Source organism: Triticum aestivum, chromosome 1A (assembly GCF_018294505.1).
Source record: "Triticum aestivum cultivar Chinese Spring chromosome 1A, IWGSC CS RefSeq v2.1, whole genome shotgun sequence".
Classification (NCBI taxonomy): Eukaryota; Viridiplantae; Streptophyta; class Magnoliopsida; order Poales; family Poaceae; genus Triticum; species Triticum aestivum.
In genome coordinates this window covers 14,848,108-14,873,561 of record NC_057794.1, presented here as the reverse complement: position 1 = coordinate 14,873,561, position 25,454 = coordinate 14,848,108, and the positions used below count along the sequence as shown (strand labels likewise).

Here is a 25,454-nt window from a genome sequence, read left to right as displayed (position 1 = left end):
TTTTTAAATGTAAGATAATATGTTGTCTTTTATTGCACTTATTCATTCAAATTATTCTTCTGTATTCTATATTCTCCTCTTTTCTTTGTTCTGACAGTTATAAATTTAAATAATGTATGATAAAATGTTGTCTTTTATTTCACTTTTCATGGTTGTCTTACCTAATTATAAATTTTCTTTTCTATTTGATACTTGAAATATTATTAAATCAAATCTAGTTGGGACAATCACATGCATGCCTCCACTTGCACCATGTACTAGAAGCAGGTTTTTCTTCTCGGTCTCACCAATTGATACCAAACCTTATGCACACCCTACAATGAGCATGGCAAGCATGCATGGCAACTATCGTTCATTTCCGACACTCGATGCATTTTGTAGGCGTTTTGCAGCGATAAAACCCTAGAACAGTGCCCCGACGTGACGCAACGTCCGTATTGTATCCGAATTCATGCATACCTTGCCTGGGGGACCACATTGGCCATGCCCACATGGTCCCAAAAAGTGGGGGTCATCTCATGCATGCCTCCACATGAACCATGTACAAGCCGGACCATTCGGGTCTGCCGGAGGGCAAGTTTGAAAGAGGTTTTCCTTGTCGGTCCCACCAAATGACCCCAAACTTTATGCACACCCTATCATGACCATGCCATGCATGTGGGAGGAGAATTCATACATCACGGCCTCATTTCTGTTGAAATCCCATTAATAGTCATGTGTATTAAATGTAAGTGGGCATGTGTAAAATTTATTAGGTGATTTGAAGGTCAAAATATGCATTGCATGCAAGTGAGCATGTTATAATTTAGTGTGTGATTTGAAGATCAAAACACATGGCAATATGCCAAAAAAATGCCCACCTACTAGAGGAGAATTCATACACCACGGACTGCATACGACTAGGAACCCAGCCGTTCATGGGCCAGGATGCAGGCCCGTGGTGCAGAATATCTCTGCTGCTAGTAGGCCCCACGGGGCAGAGGTGATGAGAGTTAGACAATGTACTGCCTGCATATGATAGGAGCTTGGGAGGGGAGTCACAGCCGGGTATATAAACCCGTGCGGTGCTCTCTCGCTTGGCGAGGTGGGACTAAACTCCCACCACCCCATGACTGTGCGCTGCGCTGTGCCCTGCGCGGCTCTGCCTTGGGCCCAATTCGGGCGGGCTGGCACAGGGCAGTCTTACCCGCGCGCTGATCTGTTTTATATTCTCTTTGTTTTTCACTTCTTAACTCCAAAATTTATTTTCTTTTTTATATTTCTAATATTTGAATTCAAATCTCTTATTTTCTGTATTATTTCTAACAGTGTTTACTAAAATTAAAAAAATATGCCAAATTCTGTTGTGTTTTATTTCATTTGTTCGTTCTCTTTTTTATATTGATAATATTTACGAAATATAAACTAAAATGGTGTATTTTATTTCAATTCTTCATTCTAATATTTGTTATCTTTATTATATTTGAAATATTTTTATTTTGTAAGATAAAATGTTTTGTTTTATTTCACTTCTTCATTCTAATATTTGTTCTCTTCTTTATATTTGAAATATTTTCAAAATGTAAGATAATACGTTATCTTTTATTTCACTTCTTCATTCTAATAGATCTTATCTTTTTTACATTTGAATTATTTTTTAAATGTAAGATAATATGTTGTCCTTCCTAATTATAAGTTTTCTTTTCTGTTTGATTCTTGAAATATTATTAAATCAAATCTAGTTGGGACAATCGCATGCATGCCTCCACATGCACCATATACTAGAAGCAGGTTTTTCTTCTCGGTGTCACCAATTGAGACCAAACTTTATGCACACCCTACGATGACCATGGAAAGCATGCATGGCGAGTATCATTCATTTCCGACACTCGATGCATTTTGTACGGGTTTTGCAGCAATTAAAACCCTAGAATAGTGCCCCGACGTGACGCAATGTGCGTATTGTGTCCGAATTCATGCACACCATTTTAGTGAACAAGTGCAATAAAAGACAACATTGGCCATGCCCACATGGTCCCAAAAGTTGGGGTCATCTCATGCATGCCTTCACATGAACCATGTACAAGCCGGACTATTCGGGTCTGCCGGAGGGCAAGTCTGAAAGAGGTTTTCCTTGCCGGTCCCACCAAATGATCCCAAACTTTATTCACACCCTACCATGACCATGCCATGCATGCATGACAAGTATCGTTCATTTCTGACACTCGTTGCATTTTCTAGGGTTTTTCCGGTGACAAAACCCTAGAACACTACCCCGACGCGACGCAACGTGCATTTTGTGTCCGAATTCGTGCACAACGTGCTTGGGGGACCACATTGTCCATGCCCACATGGTCCCACAAGTAGGAGTCATCCCATGCAAGCCTCCACATGCCCCATGTATAGATAGGACCATTCGGGTCTGCCGGAGGGAAAGTATGAAAGAGGTTTTCCTTCCTGGTCCCACCAATTGATCCCAAACTTTATGCAGACCCTAGGATGAGCATGGCAAGCATGCTTGACAAGTATCGTTCATTTCCGAGACTCGATGCATTTTGTAGGGTTTTTTCGGTGAAAAAAACCCTTGAACACTGCCCGGACGTGGCGCAACGTGCGTTTTGTGTCCGAATTCTTGCAGACCTTGCCTGCGGGTCCACATTGGCCATGCCCACATGGTCCCAAAAGTTGGGGTCATCTCATGCATGCCTCCACATGCACCATGTACAAGCATGACCATTCGGGACTGCTGGAGGGCAGGTCAGAAAGTGGTTTTCGGTGCTGGTCCCACCAATTAGGAAGTCATAAATAGGACAACATTTAATCATACATATTTGAAATTGAAAACTATGAGAAGAAATTATATGGAAATATGAAACATGAAAAAACAATTAGGAATAAGGCGGAGAAAACATAAAATAACAGGAAAACCAAAAAAAGGAAAGAGGAACATTACATTTGAATTTATAATGTTGCAGATATGAGAGAGATACTATAAATATTGTTAAACATATACAAGTATACAATAACTAATAGGTAAAAACAAAGATTATATATTGTTTTTTGAGGGAAGAAACAATGATATTTATTTTGAGCAATAGAAACAAACATTATGGTTAGAGATGTAGGTTGGTGGGCCAGCCCAGATTGCAAATACCTCTCGGATCCATTTTGCGGGGGCCAACAACGGTGCGCTTTCAATGCACGTCGATCACGGGAGTAGTTACCGTTCTGTTACAAAATTCCAGGATCGTGCTAATCCATATTTTCCTTATCCCTACGATTGAGGAGCATGTTCAGCCTCGCTTCAACCGAGGAAAATATAGATCCCGCGATTCGCCTCAGGGAAGTTACGACGACCTAGGAGTTGACCTCGTATATAATCTCCACTTGCTCGCACATGTCGTCGACTAGATCGCCTCCTGCCGGTGAGTCATCGACAGCTCCTTCCGCCGCATCCCACACGCCAGAAAAACCCCGAGAAGATCAAGGTCGTCCGCATGTGGTGGCCGCCCTCGACGAACTACGTCGACACCGCATCGCCGACTTCTTTCATCTTCGTCGACCGATCAAGTAAGTTGTCCTCCTTACCGCCTTCATAGCAAGCTAGTTCCTCCGTGTCATTGCTTTCATGGAGTTAGGTTTAGCACATTTGTTCAAATAGTATCAACTCCACTAGATGCGTTATTACCAGATGGCGTAGATGAAATCAATCTTTGGTTCTTTCATAGCATGGTAGAATAAGATGTTGTTCCCCGAGAAGCATGATGCAATAGATTTATTGTCACATGATCCAATTATATTTTGTCACACGATCCAATTATATTCTTGTGCATGATACGTCTCCAACGTATCTATAATTTTTGATTGCTCCATGCTATATTATCTACTGTTTTGGACTATATTGGGCTTTATTATCCACTTTTATATTACTTTTCAGATTAACCTATTAACCAGAGGCCCAGCCCAGAATTGCCATTTTTTTTGCCTATTTCAGTGTTTCGAAGAAACGGAATATCAAACGGAGTCCAAACGGAATGAAACCTTTGGAAATGTGATTTTCTCACCGAACATGATCCAGGAGACTTGGACCCAACGCCAAGGAACAATAGAGGCGGTCACGAGGGTGGGGGGCACCCCCCCTAGGGCGCGCCCCCTACCTCGTGGGCCCCTCGAAGCTCCACCGACATACTCCTTCCTCCTACATATACATACGTACCCCCAAACTATCAGAACAGGAGCCAAAAACCTAATTCCATCGCCGCAACTTCCTGTATCCGCGAGATCCCATCTTGGGGCCTGTTCCGGAGCTCCGCCGGAAGAGGGCCGTCATCACGGAGGGCTTCTACATCATCATAGCCCCTCCGATGAAGTGTGAGTAGTTTACCTCAGACCTTCGTGTCCATAGTTATTAGCTAGATGGCTTCTTCTCTCTTTTTGGATCTCAATACACAATGTTCTCCCCCTCTCTTGTGGAGATCTATTCGATGTAATCTTATTTTTGTGGTGTGTTTGTTGAGACCGATGAATTGTGGGTTTATGATCAAGTCTATCTATGAATAATATTTGAATCTTCTCTGAATTCTTTTATGTATGATTGATTATCTTTGCATGTCTCTTCAAATTATCTCTTTTGTTTGGCCAACGAGATTCGTAGTTCTTGTAATGGGAGAAGTGCTTAGCTTTGGGTTTGATCTTGCGGTGTCCTTTCCCAGTGACAAAAGGGGCAGCAAGGCACGTATTGTATCGTTGCCATCGAGGATAACAAGATGAGGTTTATATCATATTGCATGAATTTATCTCTCTACATCATGTCATCTTGCTTAAGGCGTTACTCTGTTTTTAACTTAATACTCTAGATGCATGCTGGATAGCGGTCGATGAGTGGAGTAATAGTAGTAGATCCAGGCAGGAGTCGGTCTACTTGTCTCGGACGTGATGCCCATATACATGATTATACCTAGATATTCTCATAACTATGCTCAATTCTGTCAATTGCTCAACATTAATTTGTTCACCCATCGTAGAAATACTTATGCTCTCGAGAGAAGCCACTAGTGAAACCTATGGCCCCCGGGTCTATTCTCATCATATCAATCTCCATCACTTTATTATTGCTTTGTTTTTACTTTTCCTTTTAATTTTTACTTTGCATCTTTATATCAAAAATACCAAAAATATTATCTATACTATGTATCACATCTCACTTGTCTAGAAGGGATTGACAACCCCTAATCGCGTTGGTTGCGTTGAGCTATTGTTTTGTGTAGGTGTGAGGGACTTGTGCGTAGCCTCCTACTGGATTGATACCTTGGTTCTCAAAAACTGAGGGAAATACTTACGCTACTCTGCTGCATCATCCTCTCCTCTTCGCGGAAATCCAACGCAAGCTCAAGAGGTAGCAGTGCACATAGAACATTAAAGAGTTATGCATTAGATGTTGATGAACCTCAAATAGGTACCATTGCTATAGACTGTAGTTATTTACAGCTGATCAATTTGTCACCGTGTTAATAAGACAACCGGACGAATTTCTAACAGTTTACCATATTAAATTAATTGATTATATAACTTATCTGATACTCAAAGAACTTGATCAGATGCAAGTAAATTCAATTACCAATTGTAGTTATTTTTTATAGCCTCATATCAGCACACACTTGGCTGCATGTTGCGGTATACATGGTGCTAGTTTAATATTTGCATTAGTATTATTTTTGCATTAGTGCTAGCTACTGTCAGAAAGTTTTATATATTTGCATGTCTATTGTTATTTTTGCATTACTGTTCGCTTATGTCACAAAGTTTTATATTTTGTTTCAACAGGATGGACGAGCTGAATGGAGAAATTGTATGTGCCGTTGAAAAATGGTGCAAGCTTGTTAATCTTCTATCGAGCGGTCAACGCGCAAGAGTCGCCGATACAACATTGCGCAACATGCTTCAAATACCATCTATTAAAATGCGTACCCTACTGATTAGGTATATGGTTGAGAATTTTGAGGCCAGCACGACCAGATTCATTATACAAGAGCAGGTTGGGGAGGTGACTCTCGGTGCGGTCGACGTCGAGTGCATCTTTAACCTGGAGAACCAAGGACTGTCCGCTTCGGACATTCTGATTGAAGAAGGCGAGGACATTAAGGAGCGGGTGCCGCCATAGTTTCTCAGTAAGACAACAGGAAACATAGTGATAGATGATCTCATAGGGGACATTATTAAAAATAAATCCACCGATGACGACTTCCTTCCGAAATTAGTCCTTGTCCTGTTAGGAACAATTATTGCTCGCATGTCCAGCAAGATCGTGCCTAAAAAATACTACGCTTTGGTTGATGATGTGAAACGTATTTCAAAGATTAACTGGAATGCGTTCACCCTCCGTGTTCTCCTCGATTGCCTTCACATAGTCAAAAAAGGCAAACACCTCCGCCAATGGCCGAAAGGCAATTTGGCTCTCGTGCAGGTACACATATGAGACCTGTTGCATAATGTCAATTATTATATCATTGCAATTTTATGTGATGTATTGTACTAACTCTATATCTTCTTTTTTGCAGTACTTGTACTGGGAGAAGGTGCAACCTCTGGAAGGTGATTGCGCTTTCAATCCCAACTTGTCCATACAACCTCTGATGAGGAACTGGACCGAAGGTGTAGCTACTATGAGAGATCGGTTTGACTATGACAATGGGCGCGGTCGTGGTAACGTCAAGGTAAGTCATTGTGTTCTGTCTTTCTTAAATGTTTTGTAAGTAAATAATATTTACTTTTAATTCATCACATGTACTTCAATATTGCATGCAGATTGAAAATAATATAACCCAAGAATATAGGGCGCAGGAGCCCAACATCCCAAATAATGCGCCTGCACAGAAGCCAAAAACCAAGCCCGCCAATGGAACCGCAAAGAAGTCAAAGACAGCCCCAAACACGGATGAGGTGATGGAGCTTCTAATGAAGCGGTTTATGGACTTCATACACACCCAGATGAGGCAAATCCCTGATCTAGTTGCTGAGGTGTCACACCCTAACTTTATTGTTTACGGTATGTTTACTGTTTTAAAAACCATGCAGGCATTACTAACTTTATATTTCTATTGCAGAGATTGCTGGAGAAGTTGAACAAAGCATGTGTCATGTACAAGCCGGCTGCTGCCGTGCCATCCGCGGAGAATGATGCGGACGAAGTGGATTCTTTCGAGAATGGTCCATGTGAAAAGAAGGAATTCGTGTACAAGGAAGACATAGACAGTGATGGAGAGCCGGTCATTGACATGACGCAACCTGATGAAGTGGTTCCCAACCATAAAACCGTACCTGAGGTACTATGTATTTATCTTTCCGTCTATAATTTTCTCGTTTAATTTTTTTACATGCTGAAATGTCCACACGATTTAGTTTGCCAAACAGAAAACCCCACCGAAGACGAATGGACACAAGGAAGCTTCACCTGTTAAGCGTAATGATGAATGTGGGGTACACCGAAAAACCCTTGGGTGGTTGGTACTTCTACTCTAGCACCTTCATCGGACATAGACAATTGTCCATCTTCTGTCAGCAAGTTCATGGCTAAGACGAATGGAAAAAAGGTGCAACAATCGATAAGGATGAGGATGTTATGTCCGGTAAGCGGAAGCGGACCATTCCCAAGAAATTTGAATCCCCCTTCGCACTTGACAAGCCCAGCAGGCATACCAGCCGTGGTCAAAGACCCTCCGGTACAACTACTGCTAGTAGAGGTATCATAACTATCTTTCTTATTTTTTTTATTTACTACCAATGCATATGATCACCATTGTTGACGTTCATATTATTTCATGCAGCTCTGTTTTCTGACAATAATGTGCTGGAGGTTGTGGCAGATGAGTTGACGCCGGAAATAATTGATGCAGCTGTTTCATTTGTCGAGTTAGCTGCTAGCACCGAGAAGAATAAGGGAAAACAATTACTACAGTGAAGGGCATGGAATATCTCTGACTTCCGAAAGGATTCGACCGGTACTAGCTCATAGATGGCTGTCGGACGATGTAAGTACTAGTTGCATGTCCTGTTTTTAAAATGCTCAGTAATCTATGTCTCAACTTTCAACATGTAATGCCCTCATATTCTATGAAGGTTATTGATGCTTATATGGGACATTTGGAGCTGCACGTTGGTCATGATCGTTACCTCTTCCAGCGTGGAGGTCCAAATTCCTTGTAGATCGTGCTATCGCATGAGACGATCCATTGTCGTCGATCTGCAACATGGATAGTGCTCTGTCCAAAGCTGGAGCAGTTAATAGAGTCACGAAAGATTATACTGTGCGTGATAAGGTACGTAATGTTTGTAATTCATCACTACAAGATATTTCATCAAGTATTTCTTTTGATCCATAATGGTTTTTTGCACTGTAGATGTATATCGCGTTTAATATCGACAATACCCACCGGATGACCGTGGTAATGCACATGATCAAGCAAGAATTGCAATTTCTCAATTCGCTCTATCCTCTGGACCTGACTGAGAGGACTGTTAAAGCACTGGTAATGTAACCAACATTTGTACCATTGGTCTTACATATTGTTTATGATTATTCTTTAACACTATCCTCTTTATAGTGAATGGCTATAGCACACGACATGCGTCAGGCAAATCTTATTACACCAGGGAAATATCCGAACGTAAGTAAGTGGCCTATCAATGAGTACGACATGCCCCAGCAAGAGGATGGGTGAGTTAATAGTACATCATGTATATTCAAACAACAACACACATATTGTATTGCCCACCGCTAATGTTTGCATATATACCAGGAACTCTTGTGGCCTTTTTATCATATAATGTCTAGAACATTGGGACGGGGACCGAATGACCTGCGATTTTACACAAGTATGTTGTTATTTACATTTGTAGACTAGCTAGTATGTTCGTGTTGCAACTTCGGTTCATGTAACCTTTATGTCGATTTTTGCAGGCCAGCGTTGATGCCAGGAGAAGATGTTTCGTCGCCGAGCTGATTATGTCACCTTCGAACTCGATGGACTGTGTGAAGAACAAAATTCACGAAATCGCAAAGAAAAGGCACGCCTGAAGAATTTATGTGGCATGCAAGATTCAAGTTTTAGTGGTTTGGATTTAGTCCGGACAAAGGTTTCGACGGCATGATTATTTTAGGGTTTCTATCATTTTTATGTAATAAACAGGGCATCTCGAATATTGTGACACATACATGTGTATGTGTCTGCCAGACAATTCGCTCGTAGAAGACAATTCGGTCGTACCAATAAATTGTTTGCTTCACTTATCAATTGTTCTTGCTTAATATTTTTCTCGATCTCCAAATTTTTATAATGTTATTTTTCACATTAATAGTATTTGCTTTCTATTTTTCTCTTCAAGTGATCTCCTAAGTTTCATATTAAATATTTTACATTCTATACTTTTTTTTAAATCTCTATCAAGCTTAGCCTTGTGCCAGAGCGATCTGCATGTCATCATCAGGCACAATCTTCTGATAATTGTCCCTCGTCACATGATTATGAAAGTAGTCATGTTAGCTAAGTAAATATATCGAGCCAAAACATAATATTACACAGATGAAAATTAGTCATGTCAGCTCGTTGGCTCTATGGCGTGTTATGTGCCTTAATGTTTTTCTATTTTGTTTGACAAACCCGTCGTTTTTTATTGTATGTATAAATAACTTATTTCTGTACTCACCGTGATGCCAGGCACGGCCCATCTAACCACGTGAGGGGCCCGACAGGCGGCCTATCGTGCCGGCAGGGCTACACCAGCCCATTTTGCTAGGTTCACATCGATCTTCCCCTTTTCTCGGGTCCCTTTCCAAATCCCGCCCTCTCTCTCCATTTTGCCCTCCAAATCTCGACGGCGAAAGCATGATAGCGAGTTGGGCGTCGGGCGGCGGTGGTTGCGGCGACAAGAGCGGTGGCGACCGCAATTTCGGTGGAACCCTGGGTCCTGGAAGCAGGTGGGGCGGATTAAGTGGCACAGGAGGCAACGGCGGCGGATCGAGTGGAGCAGGGGACGGCAGTTTCCTGGGCGGCGACGGGCCGGGAGAACCGACGACTAGGGTTTCGTCGGTGCTACACTTTGGTGGCAAAAAGGTAAGTTCTTTACCGTTGTTCTTTACATCCCAGCATTATTGACGACAATTCACGACCTCTGGCCCTCACAAGCTCCATCTATGTGGTCATCAGGAAACTCCTTATGGCCGTGTCTGCATAGATGCAGACAATTTTGGGAGCGCATTCTTGGGATTTGGGTTTGAGGTTAGTGTACTAAGCATGATCTTCAAAGTAGTACTGCTATTGCGGTCAAGCTGCAAAAAAGTTCAGTGTTTACCGCCTGCAGTGACAAGTTCATCTATAAATTGACTTGAATTGCTCATGATTTATTTAGGATGCTATCACTTCTGATTATGTTGAATGGGTTGATGGGGAGTGGGATAGCAAAGCAAAGTCAGTCATTAAGTATCTTGCCATGAAGAACAAGAAACTGGAGACTAAGATTACAGAATATGAAGCTGAAATTAAAAGGAATGAAAAAGAAAAGAGGGCAATGGTTAAGATGCAAAAGGAAATATTGCTCTATAGGGATAGGATTTTAGGATTTGGAGGTCTGCTGTATCTTGGCCTGCTTGCCATTATGATTGTTGTCATAGTTAGCAAGTAGATTGTTCATAAAGCTATTGACATCATTGTTATTGACATGATGAAATGCTGATGAATTATGTGCTATTCAGTTTATGGGCACAGTGTAACAGATATTGCAACAGAAATAACATGTGGCCATCATGATCTATATTTGGTAAGTGATGCACATTTGACATGTTCTATATTTGGCAGTCAATGCACATTTGGCATGTTCTATATTTGGTAAGTGATGCACATGGGCACATCACCTAGCAGCACTACTGATTTGTGCAATAGCCCAGTTCATTGTATTGTTACAAAATAGGAGCAACATCTAGCAGCACCTACACCTTTGATGCAGCACTGAAGCAAAGCAACAGTACATAATCAATATTCTGAAATTTTACTGAACTTGACACATAGGGTGAGCACTAGATATTCAATTCTTCTCGCCGTCGGTGAGGACTTTGACGAGGCCACGCGCGTGGTTGACCAACATCTCCGTGCTGGGGAACCAGCCGCACACCTCCATCAACTGCGCACGCCACGCCTCATCATCGCCGGCGAGCTCGATCATCGCTTGCTACCAGCCGAGGCTTCTCTCCATAGAGGCGGCTGCAGCGGTCGCCGGCGAGAGTTTGTCGATCTACTATAGGTGGGGATAAGAGGGGAGTTCGAACTGGCGCCCGTGGGAGGTGGGTGAGTGCGTGGTGGGGAGGAGAGTGGTACAGTTACTTATTTAATGGCATTTAGGACGTCGGGAGGGGAAATGAACAATATTCTTTCTACCTCCCGCCCCGGTCATAACACAGTAAATAATTTTTTGTTTTTTGTTTTGAGGGAAACATCTTACTTTATTTAAAAAAAGTCTGGGATCTCGTCTGCTAATACACTAAGGATACAATCAGGGGGCGAAAGCCTCCAAACCAAAGAAACACCATCGCCTATAGCTACCTTAGCCAAAGTATGAGCCCCCCCAATTAACACAGTAAATAATTGAAGCAAGTGTTCTACTCTTCTTCCTTCTCCTCTTTTCTGCACATGATAAAAGACAAGATAAGTTAATGAATGATAAAAAATTTAATAATCCACAATGCATACAAACACTTACTTCTGATTTAGTTTGCATTTCTTGCTACGTCTAGTGTGTCCTAGCAATTTGCAAGCGCCGCACCGGGTTTTCAACTCATCAAAAGAGAGTGGTCTACCATTTTTCAAGATAGGGCGGCTCTCATCTACTTTTGTTGCTCCTTTGCTTGACACTTTCATAGGATTTTTAACCGCAATCATGTTTCCTTTACCATCGTCCACATATTCAACTACACACTTACTCATGTCATTTGTTTGCTTGATCAAATTTTCCTGTAGCAGATCATACTCATGACTCTTAGCTATCACAACCTTCAAACTCTCCTGTAACTGATCCCACAAAGCAGGGTGTTTGCATGCCGCATGCATAGCTTCTGACACTAACACACTGACCTGGCTATATTTCATTCTTTCCCCGGCCCCAGTCCAACCAAATCCCAACCGATCGCTTGTGCGCCTCGCGGGCAGTCCCAACCTTGCTTCTTTCGTGAACCGAACAAGAACTAAACACTTCGGTATTTCAGATATGTTCAAGTGCTTCAGTACATGGAATATGTGCTTGCAAGGTAGACCCTTTCGAATCATTCTTCTGCAGCTGCACCTTATAGTTTCTGCGGAATTTACTGGTGTATACTCCACCCAAAAACGACGCTTCCGGTTATTCTTCCAGGCCATGATGTACTGCTATGATCCGTCTCCCAGCTTAATTTCTACAATCTTCATGCCGCCAATTTTTCTATGACCATCTTGCAACATATAGAAGTTTGCTGGAGTGAAGACGTGAGAAGCAGCTATCTCAAGTTCCCTCGAGCTAGTAACTGGCACCGGTAAACTCTGTGAGGCCGTGCAGTCATCTCGAGCCTCGTTTTCACGGATATGCACAACGGCGTTCTCATAATGCAAAATCATATCCACCAGGGTCATTTCACCGTCTAGGTGGAGGTGAAGGCGTGGGTTCAGGCTTTCACTCCGCCGGTTGCTTTTCATGCCAAGCCAAAACCCTTCTGTTAGATAAGCCGCGGCCCACGGTCTCCTCTTCTTATACATCCGTCTCAACCATGTTACAGTTTTTTTCCGACTACCATCTTTTGGAAAATGCGTGCCATCTCTCCTCAAACGTGGTCGTGGACGTGCTGTAGTACAGAAGAGTTCGAAACTCCTTCAAGGACTTGTGACTGAGGTGAATCTTCATATTTTTTTCTATATGCCACGTACATATACGGTGCCACACGTCTGGCAAGACTTCGCGAATTTCCTTGATCATCGCAGCGTTGGCGTCCGTGATTACACTCTGCAGCAGCCACACGTATGTCTCTTCGGTCTCGTCCGAAACTATGGCACAACCAAAAATAGTGGTCCTTCGGTGATTGTTAAGACCAACAAAAGATATGAATGGCATACCATAGCGGTTCATCTTGTACGTGCTGTCAAATACAAGCACATCACCGAAGTCCTCATAGTCATGACGAGACTGGGAGTCGCACCAGAACATCCTATTCAAATGTCCTTCTTTATCTAGGTTGTACTCGAAAAAGAAGTTAGGATCCCTCTGTTTCCTACTGGCCATGATGCCTATGGCTGTGGCAGCATCATCTTTTGAAAGCAGGTTCCTCTTCTCCCTGGCGCAAAGGTTGTATATTTCACGCCTGGTAAAACCAACACCGCCATACCATACATGTTTGCTGATGAAGGAATCCATCATGTCGTGAATTCTAATCCCTGCAGCTCCCATGGAGATTATCTCATGCTTCTGGTACTCTTTGATTTTTCTGTGGGACCAAAGAAAAGGTACCTCGTCCGGTCCTGCCAACATATGGCTATACTTGTCCTCAAAACTTTCAACATACCAAACCCCACGCTTTTGGTCAAGCTTGACGGTTAGGTGCGCTTCACAAAAGCAGCGTGTCTCGGCTCTGAGCCTACGGGTGTGTCCTTCCTCAGTTAGCAACTTGTTGTCACGTTTCCCTTGTCTGGAACAAACAAACCGCCTATAACGCATATGATGTGACTTGGTTTTGCTATACCTGACCTTATTCTTTCTAATGCTGAAACCATTATCTCTAGCATAGCTGTTGTAGAAATCATACGCAGCATCGTGAGACGTAAAGGTCATTTCCATTATCTGCATGAACATATCCCTCTTATCATCTGCACTGGCAGTATCTTGGACATTCTTTGCCCCATCATCTTGTGTCACCTACACAATCAAACCACATCCATGAAACAGTTTTCTATGGTTTAACATTACTTCCATAGAACATTGATTCTGAGATTCCTTCAGCACTCCATTCAACTATTGGGAGATTCCTTCAGCACCTTGTAATTTTTATTGTTTCTGCATAGTTATATTTTCTGAGATATTTGCATTGTCGGCCTATTAAAAACCTTGTTGTGTTGACAAAGATCAAGATCATGTTTCTTTATTATCCATATCAAAATTGCTTACCGGACCAAAGCAGACTTCTAGTGCGGAGACTGCCGACACTTGATCATCTACTACAGAAGCAACCAATCTTCTGGTAACCATTGCATGGAGGCTGGAATATGATGCGCCGGTGAGCCACAAGCAGCAAAAAGGTTGGAAAAGAAGCAAAGAGCCATGTTGCATAAAATTGGAAAGGAAAATGAATATGTAAGGCTCAAGGACAATCAGTGTATCGTGTGCATACGCGTCCAGCCACCCTGCGGAGCTAGCTTCCCGCGACCCAGGGCGGCTCGCCGCACTCCTGCTAGTATCCATTAAATAATACAATGAGAACATGGCTGCTGTCTTGGCTCCTTGAACGGGCTGGCTCCTCCACTCTAGCCGCCGGCTTCTCCTGTCTCCCGCTAGCTTCTTCTAGGTGCGTTTGCCAAGGTCAAATCAAAATCAATCAGTGTACGATGTGCCGTATACGTACGCATCCAGTTGCCGATTTCTCTTGCCTAGTTTTTTTTTTTGGAGAAACGGAGAGAGACCATGGGAAGGACGACTCGCCTAGGTGGGATAGGAGAGCAGGTCTCCTATTTCATCCAACGGCTACGCACACATGATAAATTAATTGGATGGTCAAATTTTCTTAATCCCAAGGATTAACGTGGTGTCTCGTAAGATGTATGTGGTGTTTTCCTTAAAAAATGTTGTTCTAAAATATCATATGTATGTGTAGGTATGTTCCTTTTAATGTATGCGGTGTTTTTCTTAAAAACGTTGTTCTAAAATATCATGACCATTAGTTTTTAAATCTGGCGGCTAAGTAATCTTGCTTATGTGGATTAACATGGAATGTATGTAGTGTTTTCCTTAAAAAACGTTGTTCTAAAATATCATATGTACGTGTAGGTCTATTCATTTTAATGTATGTGGTGTTTTAAAAAAACGTTGTTCTAAAATATCATAGCCATTAATTTTTAAATCTAGCGGCTAAGCTAATCTTGCTTATGTGGATTATCATGGAAGCTCATATGGTGCATACGATTAGTAAATATAAGATACACCCTCAGCCAAAGCAATAATGACGGCTCTCCCAAAGTAAATCAAGCTATCCTTGTAAGAGATCAACTCACTCCAACACCTCTACTTAGTCTATTACAAAAACCAGACAATCTCTTTCTGAAAGCTGACTGCCATTTAAAAGAAGCTCGTCACACAATTAACTTCCAGCGTAGCTCGAAACTTTTTCATTCTTCAATTCTTTGCATAATTGGCGCCCACCCGACGTTTGTGAAACATCACGAATGCCACCAGCAGTAACCTGCGTGTCCCTGCTACAGCTACCTGCAGATGGCGCAAGTCAATTCTCTGTTTTTTTTTGTTTGAGGGAAACTCGATTGTCTGTTAGCTAGACCAAACATCTAGTATGCAACTTTACTAACTAGGAGTACAAAGAAGGGATCCATAGGGAAAATATTTCCGAAGCAAGCATCGTTCCTCGTTTTTCGAACAGACCAAATAACTGTCGCTACCCTATCAGAAACTCATCATCCAATCACAAACTCCCTCCATACTACCAGGAACTGTACCAAAACAAAAAGCACACTGCACATTGTTCGTAATATAACGAGCAACCGGACACTTAGAAAAGGATCACACTACCTATAAGTTTCATATTGAATTTTATATACTATTTCTGAACGTTAACCCTAAAATTACTTTGTTCTCGGCTAGACCAATAAAAGATCGAATATGAAATTTTACCAACTAAACAGCTGGGATCCATCGGGAAAACCTTTCTGATGCAAACATCATCCCTTTTTTTTTTACCAAATAGACCAAATAACCGCCGCCACCCCAGCAGAAACCAGATTCCTATCTTTACCCCTGAAGTTCATCACTCAATCAAAAGGTCCATCCATGCTAACAGAAATTGTATCAAAACCAGAAAAAGCCCACAGTAGAAATGTTGAAAATATATCGGGTAACTGAACACTTAAACAAGATACGATCCGCTGGCTGTTCTCTACTGCAAAAAAATATTATTTCCTTTACAACACTACCTCTATGATTCAGATTATTCTGGTTAAGATACTATTTCTGAATTCTAACCACAAGAGTGTTGATCAGAAGTGGAACTTTTACATACCAAAATTTTCAACAAGGTCATTTCACTTGTTGAGCTTTCAAAGCTATATAGAATTCACAGAAATTAACCATTTTTCTCTAAAAGCCATCCACAGACCAAAACCTTCACAATCAGCCAGCAATTGATGCCATATATAGCACAGGAGTTCCCCAATATAGTTTCCTTCTAAATTTTAGAGCACTGAAATTAGTGCCAAGCACTCTAGCTACAGAGAGATGCTTACATAATGATAAATAAATTGTATTACCTGGGGTACTTGTCACCTAAAACAGCATCCCCTGACCATAAATCTCCCCAATATCTAGTTTTTCCCTATTACCAACTATCCTTCTAAAAAATTGAACAAAATAAGCCTTAGCTTTCATCAGCCCTTGCCACAAAAGAGATTGGGCAAGTTTCACACTACACTATGCCAAGTTCACTTTTCTGATCAGATTGTCACCCCTAAGAACATTCTGTAAATACCATAATATGTGCCTACGGAGCGTAGTTGATCAATGGAATGACAAGCTGAGCTCTAGACAGGGAGAAAGAAAGATGGCATAATAGGAAAATATGTACTACATACCGAGAGCACATCTTATGTAATGTGAGAGCTTTGCGTCAGAAATCAGTTCTCCACCACGTCCTTACAGAAATCGTCGTCATGAGCACCTTGGGAGATTTAGAGATCAAATACATGCAGAAAGCAATAAGTCAGGCGGTCATGAGAAAACACATGCATACGAGTAATTAGTTAGGTGCAACGTGAGTACCTTGTGCTATATTCGGGTTCATTTCAATTCCAATCCATGGATGGTTGGGATGGCCGTCCAGCGCGTGCCTCACCGCAGCCTCTGCTTCCTTGGCATCCCCAACCCTCGCTCCACCACAACACAAATAAACGCAGACCTCCCTCCGAAGGGAGAGCAGGTTCCCCTGCAGGCCCAAGTCAAAACCATAGTTACCATCCTCTTTCGCCACGTGCACGCCAAGGCTGAACCTAACTTTTTCCGCCCTCGGCAAAGCTCCTGGTTCAAACATTATTTGTGCTGCTGACCCACAATACAAGATAAATTCTACCATACAGCAGAACCCATCTGCACGGATGACTAACAACCGTTGTGTTTGGTGGGTGCTCTTTATGCGGAGACGACGAAGGGACAACAACCTCCCAATGATTTCCACGTCCTCCTGCTGCACATCATTCACTCGCGAGAGGGTTAACTCGGAGAGGTTTGAGAGATGCGAGGGGTCTTTCTTTATCCACCTTCGAAGTGCAGAGAGTTTGCTGGGCATCCAAGATATAAATTCGCGGAGATGTACAGGAGGCACCCAACGTTCTCCCAAGAGATCCATCAGCTCAAAAGATGTTTCACTGGAATGGCGATAAATACTTAGAATTTCGATGTGATGTAGGTTGCACAGAGACTCCACGAAACCTTCATACAAATGCAAACTACCATTCTTGAAGGAAACCACAAGCTCCCTCAGCCTTACTAGGTTGCCAAGCTCTTGTGCAATAACGTTCAGACAGACCAAGATATTCTTCAACACTTCGATGGACGTAAGATTCTGCAACACACCAGCTGGAACCACCTCAGAGAGACAAACATTTAGGCAGAGTAATCTTCTCAACTTGCAAACAATCGACGGCAATCTACTTAGCTGAGAACTACTTCCAATATTCAGCACCTCCAAAAACTGCAGGTTTCCTATCTCAGCTGGGAGTTCACTAATTCCAGTACGTGCTAGACCAAGGTACCTTAGGTGAATTAAGTGTCCAACATCCTTGAGGTTAAGCTGTAGGCTGCTACTTCTTTTCAGATAACAGTCTGACAGATCAAGTACACGCAGAACTTCAAACTTTGATAGAGCTGGCATGATACTAACAGCAGGTGGGAAGACAGTAATTGACCTTACAAAATTTGTGAGAGGCATGATTTGCTGATCTTCATTTCCATCTTGAAGGGACAAACGACGAACATTACTTTGTGAAGACATGTTATACCGAGTGCCATCCAATAACTTGACAAACTTTGCTGCATGTGACAAGTTGCAGAGAAGGCCCAAAACCATATCATGTACACGACAAGCATATACCTGGCCTAGATCATTATATATTGGCTGGATCATACTTCTATTAATGAGCTGGTTGAAGTAGTTCAATCCGACCAAAAACAGGCTGGTCCCTTGCTTTCCATGGTGGACAAATCCTTCGGCCACCCACTTCCATATGAGTCTATCTCTATCAATCATGGTATCTTCTGGATATATACATAGGTACAGTAGACAAGTTTTCAGATGAGAGGGTAGATTATAATAGCTGAAAGATAGTATTCTCCGCATCTCCTCTAAACTGTTATCTTCTGTTAGTCCAGAGCCAAGGAACTGGAGCAGAATATCCCACTCATGCTTTGTTTTCACCTGCTGGTCACTAGTCAAAACACTAGCAATAGTAATGATGGCTAGTGGTACCCCACCACATTTCTTCAATATATCTTTAGACACTTGTTCATATTCATTTGGACATCCACTATCGTCAGGAAATATTCTTTTATGGAAGAGCCTTCGGGAGTCATCACTAGAAAGAGGTTTCATTTGATAAACTGAATCATCAGCGGACGAGCAACATGAATTGGAGACACTAACAATGCGGGTTGTGGTGATTAGCCGACAGCGTAGATTATTCTTGCTGGAGAAAGCAAAGTTGATGCCTTCCCACAATTTTTCATCCCATATATCATCAATTATGACGAGATACCTACATTAGTTAAGAATACCAGTGTAAGGCCTATGCTCATCACAAAATTGAGGGCCATATGAAAATATGGATGGAATCTATAAGGGCATATATTCAGCAACAAACTCGTAAGAATCATGCGTCTCAAACTTGGTAATCTGAATCTTGTTGAAGCATGCATTATGAGCCTCCAATCAGATGTTGAACAAAATGAATAAATATTGATAATTCAAGGGAGTAAAACACAACTAGCAAGTTGTTGGGTCAGTTACCATACGTAGAATACAATTAACTATATAAGTTCAAATTGTCAGGTGGATATATGATATATCAGAAAGACACTAGTACAGATTGGCCCCCAATTTAATATATGGCATCTAATGATCCTCTTGGAGACTCAATGTGTGGCATTATACTTTCCCCTTATTTTGCTGATAGCCAGTTTCCAAAAAAAAAGGCATGCATAAAAAATATAATGTGATAGTGAAGAGAAAAATGAAGTTCTTTGCTTGGTCATTTATCCAATATACTCCCTCCGTCCCAAAATTCTTGTCTTAAATTCTTCTAGATACGGATGTATCTAATACTAAAACGTGACTTGATACATCCGTATTTAGACAAATTTAAGACAAGAATTTTGGGATGGAGGGAGTACAATATTTTAGGAAGATTCAAGGGTAGCCTTTGGTGCGCATTGCCACCGTTTAAAATCTGTGCTTTAAAACTTGGTGGGTTATGAGAAAGAAAGAAATAAGTTTGATTGGAAATTTTGTCCTCCCTCTACAAAAAAATATAAGAGCGTTCAGATCACTACTTTAGTGATCTAAACGCTTTTATATTTCTTTACAGAGGGAGTAACATTCATCTCCCTCTTTCTTTCCTTTCCTTTTGTGCATTTTTTATAGTTGTTATTACACTCCCTTTGGTGTAGCGTAAAATGTTTAGACTGGTTTCTTGGACCGATGCCAATAAGTTTCAGCCATTGTAACAAATGTAATAAGTACTTGCTAATTATTTCGATAACGGTGGAAAAAATACAACATATATACTTACATAGGCTTGAAATTTAGCACCTATAAGGTTTATAGTTTAGTGCAAATGGCATATGTCAGTAAAGGTGACCTTGATGAAAAATTATTCTAAACCCTTCCACGTGTGACATGCAATAGTGACATGCAATATATTTATACAGTATTACTGTACTTGTACAACTAGCATAGGAAACAAACATCTCATAATGGTGTACATTTTTGCAGCAAGTGATGCATACCTTTTGTTCTCTAGGAACTCATGAAGCATTTTAATAAGCTGATTGGCATCCAGTATCGCAAGATCTGAGTGAGGGTTGCCGAGATCAATGAGAATATCCCTTAAAACCTTCTTCATGTCAGGGTTCTGACCGACGGGAACAAATGCCCGACAATCAAAATCACCTTTAATCTTGTCATATACTGCTCTAGCAAGAGTGGTCTTGCCCAACCCTCCAAATCCAACAATGGAGACCTTCTTCAATCTATTGTTAGAGGCATCATCTCTCTCCATGGAGAGCAACCTCATGAGCTCCTGATCCCTCTTCCCATATATGCCAACCAGCTCTGTCGCTTCTGTGTACAAAGCTCGAAGACAAGGATCAATAGAAATTGGTTCCGTAGGATTAGGAACAACTACCTTGTTCCTGTCACGCCTAGCGGCCACCTTCTGGAGTTGCTCCTGGATGTCCTTGATTGCGTGAGCTATCCCATACTTATCCTTGACTTTCTTCAGCAACTTGGTCGTCCTCTTCATGAGCCGCTTGAATTTGTTTGTGGTGTCGTCTGGCTGAATGTGGTTGACTCGTACGAGGAACTTATCGATGACATCCTCAATGATGTAGGATAGCTCTCTGACCTCATCGGCCCAGAGCTTGTCTTGTTTGTCGAGCTGGTCCCGCGGCACCTCACCAATCTTGACGAGGGCAACGTTCATGCTCTCAAGCTCCTTCAGGAGGTCCTCGATATTTTTCTTGACGTTCTTGTGCAGCTTGTACACCCCCACAAGTAGGTCGGCCAGCTTGGGGATCAGCTTGGCAATGGCACCCGTGACAATATCCATGAGAGCTCGCCGGATCAATCAGCTGGAAACCTGCAAATCAATTAATTTAGGGATCTGTAACACAATCCGAGCTCTAGAACTGAGTTGCTAAGCCAAATGAGTGAATGTAGGGATCTGGACCAAGCCCACCCACCTTTGATGCTTCACAGGAGAGTAGAACACAAATGGCCAATGGTCGCGCTGTGGGGACAACGAAGCGGCTGGGCACCAAATAACTTATAAGAACTTATAGCCGGGTCAGTGGATTCTATGCATGGTGCTCTGAATAATGACCGGAAACCTGCAAAATAAATGAATAAGGGGAGCTGTAACCCAATCCAAACTCTGTGAAGCTTTAATTTCAACGAGCTCCTCTCTAGAACTGAGTTGCCAATCCAAACTGCGAGATTCGGACCTTTGATGCTTCACGGTAGATTAGAAAACAGTGGCGGCGTCAGCGTCGGATGGCCATCAGCAGAGCAGAACAGAGCAAGACGCAGCGGCTGCATAGAGAAAAACGAAGTGGAAGAATAAGTAAGAACTTACAATCTAGCAGATCAGCAGATTAATAAGAAGAGAATCGCAAGAAAGATGGGAGGGATAATGACTGGAAACTGCCACCCTGGATTCAACCAACGCAAATCGATGAGACTCATCAAGCAGGAGAAGTAATAACTTTTTAGATCCAAGCATTCCTACTTTATTCGAAACAAATCGACAACAAACATACCCGAAATGTCCACGGAGGTTGGATGAGATCAGCAACAAGGCGGATCGATCTGTTCCGGGCAGCGCAATGGAGGAGACTGGGAGGAAGCGGGGACGAGGAGCAGAGGAAGTCCAACAGCAGTCAAGAGAGTAAATTGTTTGGAATCTCCGTACCCTGGATTCAGAACCCCACGATCCAACCCTGGGTTCAATCAACACAAATGGATCGGAATCTGAAGCAGGAGAAGTAATAACTTTTAGAACCACGCATTGCTACTTTAACTGGAAACAAATCGACAGGAAATATACCCAAAATGTCCACGGCCACCAATAGAGCAGTCAGTTGGCAGGGGCGAGGCCAATAGGAGGCGAGATGAGATTAGCAACAAGGGCGGATGTATCTTATTGAGGGAGGAGGGAGCGCAATGGAGGAGAGGACTGAGAAGAGAATGAGAGAAAGGGAGCGCTCAGTGGAGGGAGACGAGGAGGATCAAGAGAGGACACTACTTTAGCACGCTCCTCGAATACAGGGAGGGATACCCTCTGCCTTTGGGCTGATATGTTTATTCAGTGGGTACCTATGGTCAGTCCACCGGCCATGCTTCACGAAATATTATCCCTAAATAGCCCTTTTAAAATTTAAGTAAGCACAATCCTCCAAACACTTATCTCTAAATAGCCCTTTTAAAATTTGACATCTTGAAGTTATGCTAAACCAGGGTTATCCTCCTTTTTTAAAAGAATTTTTTTACATGTAGTGATGCTAAACCAAACATCAAACGGTTTAGCATCGATACCTAAGGCCAGATTTTGAAATAAGTTTTTGCAGAACCAGTGGAACAAATAAGTTTAGAAAGAGCCATTTAGAGGAAACACCACGTGCTTCACTGCATTAAGGGCAATGCATCTCCAACGCGGCTCACCAAATTGCCCATAGATGTTCAGATGGTACAGTACGAACACTTTTAGTCTCCTAACATAGACGCCCATTTTGGATGGACCGGTCCGAACATCCGAAATACCCAAGGTGGCCCCAAATAGAGAGGGGCGGGGTTGTCTAGAGGTCCGCTACGTCGGACTACGTCACACTAGTCCACCAAACTTTTGTCTCTCATTTCTCCACCTGTCCACGCCGGCGACGCCCATAGTAGAGCCCCCCCCCTTCACACCCACCTCCCCGTCGGACGCCGAGTGTTGTCTCTAAGGGCCGTCACAAGATCACTTGGTACAAGCAGCTGACGTAGAAGCGCCGCACCAAAATAACAGCAGAGGTCTATGAGGCGAATGCTTGGAGCCATGCGTGCATTTAGGCGGGCCAACCTTCGAGCTTCCCATGTCTGAGATTGGAGGGGGGAGGGGGTAGGAGGAGGATGGCGACCCCAAGGTGATGGTAGAGGTCTAAGAGGAAGATGTGCTCAAAAGGAGGAGGCGTAGGCAATGACTATTGAGGCTGTGACTCTGGCCGCCGAGATGGATGGGGTCTTGTCCATGGCAGAGGCAGAAAAGCAAGTCTGCCTCATACTCTTGGAGGAGTACGCTGCGGCCGTGGCGCAACACGTGGCAGAGCACATAGATGATGCAGTCGTTGTTGCGCTTCTCAAGGACCCAGAGATCATCCACGACAACCAGGCGGTGCTCAAGAATCATGAGGGCGAGGAGGCGGAGATGCACGACAATGATGCAAAAAGTGGCACATGTCAGTGGCTCCGGCGGGTTTAAGAAAGCGACCAATGATGACGAGGTTTGCGGCTCCGGCGTGGAGGGGGAGGAGGAGGGGGTGTGTTCATTAACCTCACCTCCAGCATGGACGAGTAGGATATTTAACTTTTACTTTTGGAAAATTTTAATATAGTCCCTCTTGCCCAACTTTTTACATGTGAGGTAGGAAGGTAAGAGTTAATCAGACCACTAATTAGTGAGATGAACGGCTCAAATCTATTATATACTCTTACCTCTCATATGAAAAGAGGGGGTAAGAGGGAGCATGTTAAAGCTGCTCCTTTACTTTTTATTATCGGTCTTTTGAGTTGTAAAATGGCTCCGAGTCCACCTTGTTTAAGGCATAGGGTTGTATGGCCAGCGCCTGGCTGACTTTTTGGGGGTGTATGTGTGACTAACATCGTTTGAGATGCCCTTACCCCTGCTAGTTGGGTTGGTGAGTCACCTGCCAGACTTACTGCATCTACCCCTCTCTCGTCCATCCAGACATTGGGTAGAGGGTAAATTACTCCTATGCAGTACAAAAGCAATGAATACTCTCTGCCAAATCGAAATATTCAAACTGGACGGAGGGGCTCAATTCATTACCAGTTACAAAGAGGAAAGCCAATTAGTTACTATAGTGTCATTAACTCATAAATGTGATTAAACTGCATTAGTCCTAACTCTTCACCAATGACCTTTTTCCAGTGAATCATCACCGCTCACTAATATTCTCTTACTAACTGTGTTTTGCATTCAAAATATGAAATTACTCTTAACTAGTCCATCTCCTCAAATATATTTTCACATGGACACCGAGATAACTTCATAGAGCAAACTAACAAAAATATACTCATACGCGCTCCTTTGACGTAGCCAGCCGCCCCTCCAAAAAGCTAGGGTACTCTGTCTCTCGCCGGCGCCGGCGCCGGTCCGTCCCGTCTCCGGTGGCCTTAGGGCCATGGAGGCGGAGTGGATCTCGCCCCTTGCCGGTGGGAGGGCTTCGTTTTTAGATCTTTTTCGATCTTTGTTAGGGTTTGTGTCCTGCTCAGGAAGGCGAGACGGCGGCGGCTCCATAAAGATGGAATAAAGGTCTTCCCGCCTAGCCCCCGTTCTGGTGATGCATCCAGCACCATCGATGGGCGTATGGAGTTGTGTCTCCGGCTGATCTGTCCTTGGTGGATTTGCTCGGATCTGTTCGTCGTTTGTCTTCGTTCGTGTATCTTCAGGTTGGATCCTTTTAATCTACACTCTTCATCTGCGGCGGTTGCTGTTCTGGTGCGTTGGTTCTATGGGGCCTTAGCACGACAACTTCCCGACTGTCTACTACAACAAGGTTTGCCCGTCTCCGATGAGGGAGGGGCGATGGCAGCGGCGCGCCTTCGGCTCGCTTCAGTGCTTGTAGTCGTCGCTAGGTGGTCTATGGATCTGGATGTAAATTTTATTATTTCTAGTATTCGTTGTACTACCATGATTGAAGATGAATAGATTGGAAGTTTTTCCCGCAAAAAAAAACAAAAATATACTCATATTCCACTACGCTAAGAGCATCTTGAATAGCAGACCCAAAAAATGAGTCCAATATCGAAAAACTAAAATTTTAGATGTTTTGGCCCCAAAACGACTCCAATAGCAGACCTAAAATTGCATGGAGACTAAATTTTCTTGGTAGTAACCTAAATTTTGCTACGGCCATCATCCATGTGAACACTCCTCTAACTATGCACCTCCCCACACTCATCATCCATGTCAGCATGCCTCGTTTGCCACTTTGTTGGCATGAAACTGAACATTATGTTGGATTAGTTGTGTTTTTTTGGTTCAATTCATTGGGTTTTAAGTTCCAACAAATTTCCTCTCTACATCGATGGCATAGCGGATGCACGCCATGTGGTGCATCTTGGGACGTACAGAATGTTGTTCAAAAGATGCGCGTTGGATGCCGCCTTGGGCGTCATAAAATAAACTAGCTGCGTTTGCATGTGC

The 25,454-nt window shown here is 42.8% G+C and overlaps 1 protein-coding gene across 1 annotated transcript; it reads right to left on the bottom strand.

Moving 5' to 3' along the window:
- Positions 1-15,166: 15,166 nt before the first annotated feature.
- LOC123186530 (disease resistance protein PIK6-NP-like) lies at positions 15,167-22,251 on the bottom strand. Its single transcript, XM_044598284.1, has 8 exons — positions 22,077-22,251; positions 21,790-22,000; positions 21,475-21,562; positions 21,214-21,360; positions 20,260-21,110; positions 17,023-19,010; positions 16,836-16,921; positions 15,167-15,462 (listed from the first exon to the last, which is right to left on the bottom strand). The coding sequence occupies exons 5-7, from the start codon at positions 21,078-21,080 to the stop codon at positions 16,878-16,880; spliced, it is 2,853 nt and encodes a 950-aa protein (XP_044454219.1). The 5' UTR covers positions 21,081-21,110; positions 21,214-21,360; positions 21,475-21,562; positions 21,790-22,000; positions 22,077-22,251; the 3' UTR covers positions 15,167-15,462; positions 16,836-16,877.
- Between the last annotated feature and the right edge of the window lie 3,203 nt (positions 22,252-25,454).